The sequence below is a fragment of the Melospiza melodia genome, chromosome 27, assembly GCF_035770615.1.
Source record: "Melospiza melodia melodia isolate bMelMel2 chromosome 27, bMelMel2.pri, whole genome shotgun sequence".
NCBI classification, from domain to species: domain Eukaryota; kingdom Metazoa; phylum Chordata; class Aves; order Passeriformes; family Passerellidae; genus Melospiza; species Melospiza melodia.
In genome coordinates, this window is record NC_086220.1 from 9,356,710 (window position 1) to 9,368,988 (window position 12,279).

The 12,279-nt window shown below is 56.3% G+C and overlaps 1 protein-coding gene across 1 annotated transcript; it reads right to left on the reverse strand.

The window, feature by feature from the left end:
- Positions 1-2,205: 2,205 nt before the first annotated feature.
- On the reverse strand, positions 2,206-10,633 carry HEYL (hes related family bHLH transcription factor with YRPW motif like). Its single transcript, XM_063177364.1, has 5 exons — positions 10,473-10,633; positions 6,992-7,058; positions 6,570-6,653; positions 6,046-6,127; positions 2,206-4,713 (listed from the first exon to the last, which is right to left on the reverse strand). Exons 1-5 carry the CDS (start codon positions 10,550-10,552, stop codon positions 4,043-4,045), a joined length of 984 nt encoding a protein of 327 aa, XP_063033434.1. The 5' UTR covers positions 10,553-10,633; the 3' UTR covers positions 2,206-4,042.
- Positions 10,634-12,279: the final 1,646 nt, after the last annotated feature.

Sequence of the window (12,279 nt, forward strand, 5' to 3'; positions counted from 1 at the left end):
TTCTCCCAACAGCTGAGGGTGCTGCGAGGCCGCACTGGTGGGATCACACCTGCCACTGTTTTGTGCTCGGTCCTTCACAGCTGGCACCTCCTCCGCTGGGAAACCAGGGACATGACACAGGCATGTCGCTGTGGAAGCGTTCAGCTCCTGCTTTGACAGCTAAAGTCAAAACACAGCCCAGCTCAAAGAGCGTGTTTCCACATAAAACGCCCTTTGGCTGCAGCAGCCGCTGTGGCTCTGATTTGAAACATATTCAGTGACATTTGTGCTCCCTCCCAGGGGACTCGGTGCAGACAGCCACAGTCCTGTGTCCTGCTTGATCCCTCTTACTCCCCACATGGACTGACAGGCTGGGGGTACAAAACTGCCCCAGGGACCCCCTGCCCTTGGTGCCCTCAGCACACGAGCGCAGCTGCTCCTGGTGACCTGAGATACCTGAGATCCTCCCAGCTGGCCCTCTCAGGACCTTCAGCAGCGCCTGGAGCAGCGGGGACATCTGTTAATGGCTTTATCTGGCCAATCCATGCCCATCGATGGTGCTGGTGGGTGACCCATCCATCATCCAGAGGCCTCCCAAGCTGCTGTGCCACCGTGTGTCTGAGCTGTGCCTCGGTCCTTGATGGTCACCCTGAAAGATCAGCCAATTCTCAGCACAGATGGCAGGTTTTCCACCAAATGCTGCCCCCGGTTTGGGGTTTCTCCTCCTCGGCTTTAGGATTTCGCCAGCAGATGGCAGGGAGGGATTGCTCCAGGAGCAGGGAGGAGGGAGAACATCTCACCCAGGGCTGAGATAAGCAATGTTTGTCATGCAGGGGAATTTGGGAGAGCAGGGCTGGCTCCTGCAGCACCTGCTGCTCAGCAGCTCTCCCACAGCCTGGGAGTGTCCCTGTCCCCTCCAAGCTCGTTCATCAGGACCCTGTTTTGCTCCACGTTGGGTGGGAGCCTTGTTTAACACCGCTGTGCCACCGAGCTGCCCACGCCTTCCCACAGCCTTCTCCATCAGGATTTTTATTTTGCCTGAAGAACAAGGATGAAGGGAGTGCACCCAGAGTTCGGGGATTTCCCCTGCAGGGTAGATCAAAAGCTGCCGGGATGTATTAGGGTTTAGGCTAAAGAAAACCCTGGGAAAAAAAAAAAAAAAAAACAAAATAAAATGAAGCTGCAGTCCCGAGCTACTGCTCTGTAATCACCGTGTTGCTGTGGGGAGAAAACCCCACGGGCCTGAACCGATGCCCTTCCACCCACCCTGGCTCCCGTTTGATCCGCAGAGATCAGGAAGTGGCTTTGGTTTTTATTTTCTTTTTTTTTTTTTTTTTTCCCCACTGTCTCTGTTTTGTTTTAGCCCTGTAGCCCGCGGGGCCGGTTTGTGTGGCTGCCTCCCACGGAGGGGAATTTGGTTCTGGTTCCTCTCTCTGGCCGAGGCCAGAGCAGAGCACTGAGCTCCCACCGTCACCTCCAGCCGGGTCAGGGCAGCCCGGGCACCACGGGACCAGCCTTCATCAATAGCCCCATTATTGCTCCTGAAGTTTCTCCCCGCTCCCAGACAGATGCTGCATCACAGCTGCAGTTGCTCCCTTCCAGCAATTCCCCACACAGCACTTAAGGAAGGGATTTATGGGCGGTTTTGAAAGGCATTTTGCAGCGAGAAGGAGTTATGGGAAAGGAAGTTGAATTCCCACCATTCCCCAGTAAAATTCTCCCAAGCATCTTTCACGAAGAGGGATCATTTACTGGTCTTTTCCTCAAAGTAGAGACAAGCTCTCAGCTGTGGCTCTTTGTTTAGTCCAAAGCATTTCCCCACAGTGAGATGCCACAGGGGTTATTCTGGTCCTGGCTGCAAAGGGTCAGCAGAGCAGGGCGAGCCCTCAGTCTGGCTGCAAGGCTCTGCCAGACCCCATCTCATCCCTGACACTTCTGTAAACATTAATGAAATTATTTCGTCTATTGCCAATCTCAGGGCAAGCCTTGCTGAATGCCCATCTGATTCTGACTTGTTTTCCCAAGTAAAAAGCGTTAGGGCCAGAATGACCAAGAGCTATAAAACAATCAGAGGGGATGTCACATTAAAAGCTGCATCTTACCTTTCTTTTGAAGCTTTTCAGGAATCAAAACCTGCCACAAAATTACTCACCAATGACCTTCCCAGGTCCCTTCCGTGATCCGAGCAGATTGGATTCACTTCAACACTACATTGCACAACGAGGACAGGGGTTTGAAAGACTTTATTTGACACCTTAGCTGATGTCACAGCTCGTGAATCTAAGAGCACTGCACAGTGTAAAGTGAGGCCGTGAGCTCTAGTGCACAAACCAGCTGCAGGAACAGCCAGGGCCCACCAGGATTTCCCTCCTGTGACTTTATTAAAAGGGAATATGTTGTTCCTGGCTGATTCCAGCACTCGAGGACAAGGGTGAGAAGCAGCAGAGGCATTTCTGTGTGTTAATGGGATGACTTCCACCAAAACACCTGGGAGGGACTCACTTCCCAAACAATGGCAGGTACATACATTGACATGCACACGGCAGATTACCATCTGCAGGAGGGAAAACAACAGCTCATCCACACAGCCCAACCGGCTGCACCTCTGACCTGAGGCATGGGAAGAGTTTCTCCCATTCAAAAGAGATCTTCTCCCTCTTTTTCACCTTTCTTTGCACTGATCTCTTCTCTCTTTCCACCTCGTGGGCAAGGCTTGGGCGTGCAGCTGGGTCCAGAATATTCTGCACCTGTATCCCAGCAAGTCAAGGCACAAATGCTTGTTCAGGTGAGGGGGAGCACTGGGACACCCTGCCCTGCCACCATGGCACAGGCGGGCTTGAAAGCTTCAAGCTTCTGTTCTTTCTGCCCAAAGAGGAGAGGAGGGGAGGCCAGCTGCAGGAGCAGAGGTGTGACCTGCTGTGACAGTCATCACGGGGCACACAGGGTGAGCTCTCAGGACTCAGGACAAGTGCAGTGACACCTCAGTGGGTTTTGGACCCGGCCCAGGGAGGGGGATGAGAGGTGTGAGACCCAAACATAGTGCTGGAGAAAGAAAACAGAGACATCGTGGGAGGGGAGGGTGAGGGATGCTGAGCTCAGGGAGAACAAGGGAGGCACTTCAAATTCAGGCTGCTCCAACCCATTTTCCCCCTTTGCAGTCACGGCCGTTCAGCAGGGGGTGGAGGAGAGGCAGCTCCAGCAGGGAGGCTGGCAGAAGGAAAGGCATTTTCTTCTCGCTTTGGCAGTCAGAGCCTTCCCTTTGGTGACAGGCGTCCCTTTGAAATCCTCTGTCTCACCTCTTCACACCTCGGTGCGGGGCAGGGGCTGTGCCCAGGCAGCCTGGCTGGCTGCTCCAGCAGGAGAAACCCAGCACAGGCCCTGCAGCCACGGCGGGATCTCAGCCGGGCTGTGGGAACGAGCTCTGCTAAGCCGCTGCCTCACTCCACCTTAAGGGCACATAAGTGGGAAAAGCTGGTAATGCAGAGAGGAAAGCACGGGGATTAGCAGGCAGCCAGTTCTCTTCGGGAGCTGGGGGGGCTGGAGCCTGCCTTGAGGGTGCCAGCAGTGCTGGACATGGGCTGTGAGCCGTGTCCATCCCAGCACACCAAAATTAGGTGCTGCAGCCGGGGGATGCGTCGCAGGGGATCGGCACGAGCAAGTCTGGCTGGCAGCTCCGCGTCCCGGGGGAAATAAAGGCAGTATTTCAAGGCTGGCTGTTTTCCAGAGGACAGCAAGGCTGGGTTCTGCACAGGGGTTTGCTGGAGGAGGAACGGGGCTGGGATACGCCTGTGCCCCCTCCCTCGTATATCCAGAAGGGTCTGGAGCATGGCCTGGTGCAGACAAGTGCGTGGAACTGGATGTGATTTACGTTTGCAGGCATCACGAGGGAGAGGACGCGTGGTGGTGAGGCGAGGAGGGCGGCGCGAGGAGGGAGGCGAGAGCAGAGAGAATTTTCTCTATGGATCCTTGGCTTCTGCAAAGCAGGAAAGACGCCTTTTCAACCGAGTTTGTCCTCAGGGTGGTGAACACTGAAGAACTCCTGTCTCCAGAAGAGGAGGGAGGGTCAGAAAGCCCCGATTTCCGTCGCCCAGGAGCGGCAGATCCTGGATGTCCCAACCCTGATCCCTGGTCCCTGCGTGGCAGCGCCCAAGACGGGAGGTGCCACGTAAGCTGGCGGCACAGGGATGCCTGCAGAGGCCGGGGAGAAGAGGAATGTGGCGATCTGGCTGCTTTTGGACGAGCCCTCTCTCAGCGCTCCCGCTGGCGATGCCATCCTGGGCACGGCTGGCACGGCTGTGGCCGAGCTGGCACCGCGGGCTCTCCGGCTGGAGGAGCCCATCCTGCTGGCCAGGAAGCTCCGGCGGGAGGGCAGCATCTCGCCGGGGACACGGCGGAGAGGGGCCGGCCTCACTGCAGGGCTGGGGTAGGGCAGGGAAGATGCAGTCAGAACGAGTGGAGCGGCAGGAGCAGCCTCCCTCCTGGGCATCTGCACCGGTCCCGCGGCGCCGTGCAGGAAGGACCAGGGCCAGCTCTGGATGGGCAGCAGGGAGGCGGCCACGGGTGAGGGCTCCATTTCTGCCACGTAGTTATTCAGGTGGGAGAGGAGCCGCAGCCGGATGGGGTCGGCAGCGTTTTGGCCCTCGAGGATGCCCAGGTACCTGACAACCTCGGTGAGGCACTCGCGGAAGCCGATGCTCCTGTAATCCACGGCCAGGGCCCGGGCATCCAGCAAGCCTGGAGAGAAAGGACGTGGGTGGCAGTAAAACGGTGCAGAGCTCAGGAATGCACTTGGATTTCAGTACCCTCTCTAATGCACTGTGTATCTCACTTGAGGCACTTTGCTGCCGTGTGATTTTCCTGAAGCGGGCAGCCAAGTGGGTGTCCCAAGGGACTGGGCGTTTGTGAGATGAGAGAGGCATCTGTGGTTATCTCAGAGGGATAAACCTGCCAGGGTCAGGCAGGGTTTATCCCTCTGCCTGGGTCAGGAAGGGTTTTTTCCTATTGGATTCTATCAGTGACGCTGGAGATGTGGCTGTGGGATAGATTGGCCTGCCTTTGCCAGTGGGATATTCCACTCAGGACAGTGTCTCCTCAACGCACAGCTGAGCACCACTTCCCTCTGCCTGGCTCCCAAAATCTACACTCCCTTTAAAGTAGTGTCAGCACCAAAGCAGCTGGGCTGAGAAAGCTCAAAGCCACAGAAATCACCAGCCAACCACTGATTTTCAGGCTTCTGGTCCCAACTTGCAGCTTCATGAGACCATAAGCAATAAAGCAGAGAATGTCACAGCACACTGAAGTGCTGGACCACTGTGCTTGATGGGGTCTCTCGTGACAATGCAGCCCTTTGTTGCAGTGCAGTCAAACTGAATATCTAAACAAATGTTCCAGACCAAGTTACAGCCCTGAACCAAAGCCTGGATGCCAGCAATGTCCCCAGCAAGCCAAAACTGGGTAGTAAGCAAGCCAGAGGCTTCTTTACTGGAGCTGTGATCTCCATCCTGTTAACTGGAACAGGACAGAGGGTCTGTACTGAGGTCTCAGTACAAATAAGACCTTTGTTGGATTTTGCACAGGGCTCCCTCTCTCTTCTTACAACAACCAAGAGACACACAGACAAAAAAAAAAAAAAAAAAAAAAAAAGAACAGAAAGGGAAAAAAAGCCTTGTTTATTTGCAGAGTCCTCATGCAGAATTCAGCCTCCGCAGGAAATGTATCCCAGGGAGGAGGTAAAGAGTTTAATATGGTTTTTCTGGAAGCAGGCTCCATTTCTGAGCAGGAATAAATGAGTCTCTGGCAAAACAGCTTTTAGCAGGGGGTGTGACACCAACAGTGCTGTCCCTGTGGGGCTGGGGGTTCAGCACCCCACATACCCCAGACTCCCAAATGGATGCATGGGGTGCTGACCCATCTGTAGGAAAATGCCATCTGCCCTCCCTCAAAAGGCGTTTCCCTTGGGAAGCAGGCAGAGCTGGCTGGAGGCAGCTCCCCCAAATTCCAGTGGGGAATTTTCCTTCCAGGTTTGCACCTTCACCTCACCCATGTGCTCACAAGAGCAGCTCTTACCTGCTCCTCCTGTGGCGTGAAGCATTTTTAAGTGATCCACTGTCATTTGGAGAATTTCTGCCTTCTCCAGCTTGGAAGACCCCTGTGTTGGGAGCAGAAAGGAAAAGTCATTTGTCATTTTATGGCCCAGGGCTTTGTGCCTCTCAGGAGCCAGGGTCTGACCAATGATTTCCTCCCTGAAACCCAGGAGTGCTCAGAACGGCACAAGGCATCCACTAGGACTCTGCTTTTCACATCAAGTGAGCAGAAAAAGGAAGCTCCTTCATGATGCAGATTGAAAAACCCCCATTTCTGTGCTTCCTCATACCTGCAAAACACTTCCTAGATTGATTTGATCCTCCCCAGGGCTCCTGAATATTTGCTAGCATCATTTCACCACCCCATTTCCACCACCTACTTACTCCCGCGAGGGAGGAGGGTAAGAAAGGCAAAGCCTTGCTCCAGACTGCCTCATTCTGGGGGCTGTACCCCAAACCCTGCACGTCCCAGGGGGCACCAGGGGCTCCCCAAACCCAAACACACACCTGCTTCTCAAAGGCCGTGGGCACCAGGCGCCGCAGCTCCGAGAGGCTGCTGTTGATGCGGTCGCGGCGCCGCTTCTCGATGATCTGTGGGAGATTCCCAAGCAGACAGAAGGAACCACAGTCACTGACAGCCACAGCTCACAGGTCTGAAACCCTCCAGGTGCCCTGGAAGGGCTGTGTGTGTGTCAATGTTTTGGGGTGCAGGAGTTGGGTGGAGAAACGTGGGCTGGCGTGGTAAGCCCAGGTGAAATTGCTCTCCCATTTTCTGCCAATTGGCTTTTTGGGAGAGTTCTGCAGGAGGTGGAGCAGGAGCAGTGTAAAGGTGATTTTAACAGTAAGGAATGGCCAACAGCTCCCCAGTGCACACAGGACTAGCCTGACCAGGGGACACAGCTGCCCTGATCATCATAAAGAACACTCACCCCTCTCCTCTTCTTCCTGGCTTGTATCTGAGATGTCGTGGTGGGAGACACAGACCTGGAAACGTGGCTGCAAAGGAAGGAGAGGGGATCATTTCTGGCTGAAGAGCAACCTCTGTTGCACATATGTTCTACACACGTTTGCCATCTGCAGTTTCCTCCCCCCATCCCAAAAAATGTCTCCTGTGGTTCCCATCTCATTTTTACCCACAACACAGAGCTCAGGAATTGGGGATGGGGAGCAGAGCAGACACTTGAATCCCACTCTCTCCCCTCTGAGAATCTCCCACCAGCCTGGGACAGATTTCTGCACCAAACTGTCCATCCTCTCCCAGGCACAATTCCTCCATCCCAGCCTGTGATGGCATCTCCACAGGGCTGGAAAAGCAGCGATCTGAGCTCTGGAGTCACGGCCTTTTCTCCTCCACGTGTGAACCTCCCGTCTCTCTCTCGTGTCTGAGCCTGCCCTGTCTGCAGGGCTTTGCATCTCAGAGCTGTGATAGCAGGAGGGATGTGAGCCCTGGGATCCCAGCTCCCACCCAGGGAGGGCTGGCTGCTCCTCAGGGTGAGGCCAGTGGTGGCACTGATGTGGTTTCTGAGCGCTTCCCAGAGCAGTCGCTTCCCCAGCCGCGATTTTCGGGGTGGGCTGGGATGTTCTGAACTCACAGACACCCCTGAACCGTTCCCAGAGGACACCTGGTGACAGAGCAGGGACCCTCCTGCTGGCTCACAGGGGATGAGGGACATCATGGGGACAATCTAAGGAGCAGGGCCCCACAAACCACCCAGCTAAAAGCACCAAAGGTCAGCACAAGACGCGCAGAAAGAAGCAAAGTTCAACCCATGGAGGTGAAGTCTCCATAACCACAGATAACCAGGCGTGGGAAGCACCCTGCAGCAAGAACCCTGAGGCTGAGGAGGGGGATGAGGCTGGCTGGGCCCCCTCCCAGCTCCCCCAAGCAGGGTTTGTCCCTCTGCACAGGGCAGCTGGCTCGGGGCTGTCCCTGTGCCTTACCAAACTCAGAGCAGGGATGTGAACTCAGCCCTGGCCAGCCCAGCACGCCCCAAGGAGCAGAGCTGGTGCCACACACCCAAATCTGGAAAAGGGGCACTTGGGTCCACCCCAACACAAATGTTTTTCAGCTTGACGAAGCATTTTAATAAGAGTCTATTAAAGATTTCCCTGCACAGACAGTGCTGTCTGCAGCCAGCCGACCCAGGGCAGCCTATTAAAAATAGGCCCAAGCGAGCTGCTTTCAGAAGTGGTTTTACACAATAACACGTTCTTCTACTGCCTGCTCTGCTCGTCTCCATGCAGGTCCCCTATTTGAATGTCTGCTGGGTGGGCTCTCTCTGGGCAGAGGTGCTGGCTGGCTCCACAAGTACTAACACGCATTGCCAGCTACACAGACACAGAAAATTAGCAATTTTGGTGTGAAAACGGGCTCTATGTGGACACCAGGGTGTTTCAGGTGCAGGGGGCAGGTGCTGAATCCACCTGGAAATGCAAAATAGGCATCCAAAGAGGAATAGTGATTTTTGAAACTCTTTGTAGAGCTGTCTGGATGCTTTGCTCTCAGTGAGCTCTTGGTGATGTGGACATCAACACCCATCTCACTGCAAAATGTATTTTAAGAATACATCTGGTGGATTTGAACCACATAAAAAAGTAGCGTGAGCGTATTCTCCAATGATGAAAATTGCTGCATTGCTCTTTGCTTGGTTTTATCACCCACAGCACAGCTCTGGCTGTGACCTGAGCAGATCTTGCACTTCTGCAGTGACCCCGCAGCCCAAACTTGCTCCACACACCGATCCAAGCCTCACGCCCGGCGTGACTCATCCCCTCACTGCAGGGAAACTGGTTTGCCCAAAGCACCCAACCGATGGGTAATGGGCTGGGAACCCCAGCCGGGCAGGCAGCCTCTCTCTGCTCTAATCACTCCTCCTCCTCCTCACTCCCCGCCTGGAAATGTTTGATTTTTCTGGGCGCACCAGCATCCCATGCAGGCTGGCATTACTCAGGGTGTGCCCCCAGCAGGGCAGGAACTGCTCTTTTGGCCGTAGATTTGCGTGGCATGAGGAACAACATCCACCTATACAAATATCACCAGATCGCAGCCAGCCTGGTCCCGCCACTGGCTCGAGAAGGCAAACGCATTAGCAGCACCACAGAGAGATTAAAAGTTCATCATTACTGGTCATGAAAATAAAATATTGTGACAATTCCAGTGTTTTATCCCTGTGGGCTCTGTGCTGCACTGATTTGAAGAGGTGGGGTACATTTCAGCTGCAGCAGGAAAGCAGCTTAAATATTGATGCACTTGGAAACGCATAAGGGCTCAGGGAATTTCTGCAGGACATTTTGTGTAAGACGTGCCTGACTCTGCTGCGCCTGTATCAGAGGCAGATTCATGAATTGAGTCCCATGAGAAGCTGAGCTTGGCACCAGCCAGGCAGTTCCTCCACTCAGGATAGCAAAGAGCAAGAGGGAATGAATTAATCCAAGGCCTCGCTGGACGCTGAGGGAGGGGAAACGCTTGGCTACTGAAACAAGAGTTCAAAAGCAGCTGATTTTTGGATGGGAACAAATAACAGAGCCTTTCCTTCATCCCCTGTGCCGTCTGCACCCTCGGGAGGGCTGAGCCAGCCTGGGGTGCCCGGTGCCAGGGGAGCCTGAGGGCATCGCCAGGGGAACCACACACGGCTCCTGTCCTCACCATTCCCTCACAAACAGCAAAGCCAAAATTGCAGCGATGGGACAGAGCCTGCACTGCCAAGGGGCATCGGGACAGCCCTTCCCTAGCACATCACAGCCCCAGCTGCTGCCTTACCGATGCACCAGCACGGCAGAAGCGTTTTTCTCATGCAAAACCCCCCTTTTCTTCCACATTCCCTGTGAGCCCTCGGGCTGCCTGAGTGCAGGGCTGTGGGTGCCTCTGCTCTGGGGGGGGCTGCCCCATCTCGGGGTGCAGAGGACAGAACGGGTCCCACTGCCCTTCTGCCACCTGGCAGGAGAAGCCACCTTTGATGGCATTCTCCTGACTTTAACACTTGGGTTTCCTTGCTGGGTCAGCCCCATGGCCAGCACCAGCCCTGGGTGGCACTCTGGGGTCATCCTGCAGGACCAGCCCGAACCCGAGGGGTTAACCGAGGTGCGAGGGACTCCCGGTGCAGCCGTGCCAGTCTTGGTGCCTTTCCTTGCCATGCCCGGTGCAGCCGTGCCAGCCCCGGTGCCCTCCCTTGCCATGCCCGGTGCAGCCGTGCCAGCCCCGGTGCCCTCCCTTGCCATGCCCGGTGCAGCCGTGCCAGCCCCGGTGCCCTCCCTTGCTGTGCCCGGTGCAGCGTGGCAGACCCGGTGCCCTCCCTTGCCGTGCCCGGCAGGCACCGAGCGCTGCCGCCCCTCTCAGCCCGCGGGGAGCGGTCCTGGAGTTTTGGGGTTTTTTTTACCCCAAATCCCGCGTGGGACGGAGCCTGCCCTCACCTGTACTCCTCCTCCCGGCCCACGTCGATGGTGCCGTCAGACTCGGTGTCGGACGAGCTCTCCTCGCAGAGCCGCTTCATGCTGGCACTGGCCGAGGTTTCCCCACGCGTGGCCCCGGTGCCGTCCGTGCCCGCCGTGCCCGGGGCAGCGCTCCGGTGCCGTCCGTGCCCGCCGTGCCCGGGGCAGCGCTCTGCCCCTGCCCGCGCTCCGCCGCTCCGGCCCCGCACGGCTCCTCCCCTGCCCGCCGCGCCTCTCCCACCCCCGGCTCGCCTTGCCCGGCTCCCTCCCGGCACGTCCCCACCTCCCGGCTAATGGGTTAATGAGCCACCATCTCCCGGGAGTGACGGATTACGCGGCCGCGCCGGCGCTCCCCGGTTCCCAGGGCCCCCCCTGCGAGCCCCGCCGCCTCCTCCCGCTCGCTGGTCGAAATCCCAAGTCTTCCTGTAAAAGGAACAGTCTGTGTGAACCGTCTCATGTCCCCCCCGCTCCTGCCCGCGGCCCCCCTTCCTCCCGCCGCACATTGGCCTCAGCCCCAGTTTAAAGGGACCAGTGACCTCACTGGCAACAGAAAACCGTGGGAAAGAGATGGGACTGATAAAGCCTTGAGTTGTTTCAGGGAAAAATCAACATCCAGCCCCACACGCACACGCATGTCTGCCCGGCTCTGCGGGCTCTGCGGGCTCGGGGCTCGCTCGGTTCGGCCCAAGGGGCTGCCATCAGTCGGCGGCCACCGGCGAGGCCCGGGTGGCAGCGGTGGCACCGAGCTCGGGCCAGCTCCGGTGCCACCGGGAGCTCGGCTCCCTGCCACGCTCCCACAGCCTCGGAGCCTCCTCAAGTGCCGGCTCCCGGCGCTGCCAGGGCGTTTGACACCGACCCTGCGAGGCAAAACGGCCGAAGCCCAACTTAAGGCTTTGTAATGCTATTTCTGGTTCTCTTTTCACAATGCTGGAAAGTTTAACCCACAGCCCAGCACCGAGCGAGCATCTCCCTTTCCCCGCTCCTGCAGGAATCTGTTTCTCAGAGCCCTGCTGCTGCTGCTAAAATCCCCCAAGGCAGCAAAAACGTGTGCGTGTGGGAGAGAGACAGGGAGAGGGGAGGAGGGAGAGCGCCGAAGTGGAGGTTCCCAGTACGAAAATAATGCCTTTTATTTTGAAGAAAATAATCGGCGCTGAGATCTGGCAACACGTGGGTTTCCCAAAGCCCTTGTGCAGAGACCGCGGCGGCGATAAGAGCCCGGGCCAGCCAAGCCGCCCGTCTCCCGCGGCCTCCCGGGCTGTGCTCCCTATCTCCCTCAGCCATCTCTGCCAGCTCACCCACCGAGGTGTCTGCGATTCCCCAGCAGCTCCGGAAAAGCCAAATCCCGGCTCCTGCCTGCCCTTCGCCCACGCTGAGCGCAACACAGACCCACCCCCGAGCAGATTTTGGGGCTGAACCTCACCGTCCTCCCTTCTGAAGTGAAGCAGCAGGGACCTGGGCTGGAGGGGAGCACTGAGGTCTCGGCAGTGTTTGTAAACTGAAAAAAAAAAAGGGAGTAAAACCTTTGCTTTAGGTCGCAGCGCTTTGTTGCTCCAATTCTGGTGTTTTGTTTTCACTGCGAGAAGTGGTCAAGAAGCCGAGCTGTTATTAGCTTACATTTCCGAATGAAAAGTTACTTTGAACCAGAAGAATTAGAAAAGTGTTATTTTAGCAGTTTTGAGACCCGCTCCTCCTCCCTTTCCAAAGTGATTTCAGTTAGAAACACTTACATCTCCAAACCAAACTTCCCATAAACATGTGTTTTTGAGAGATTAATACTCTTTCCACTGAT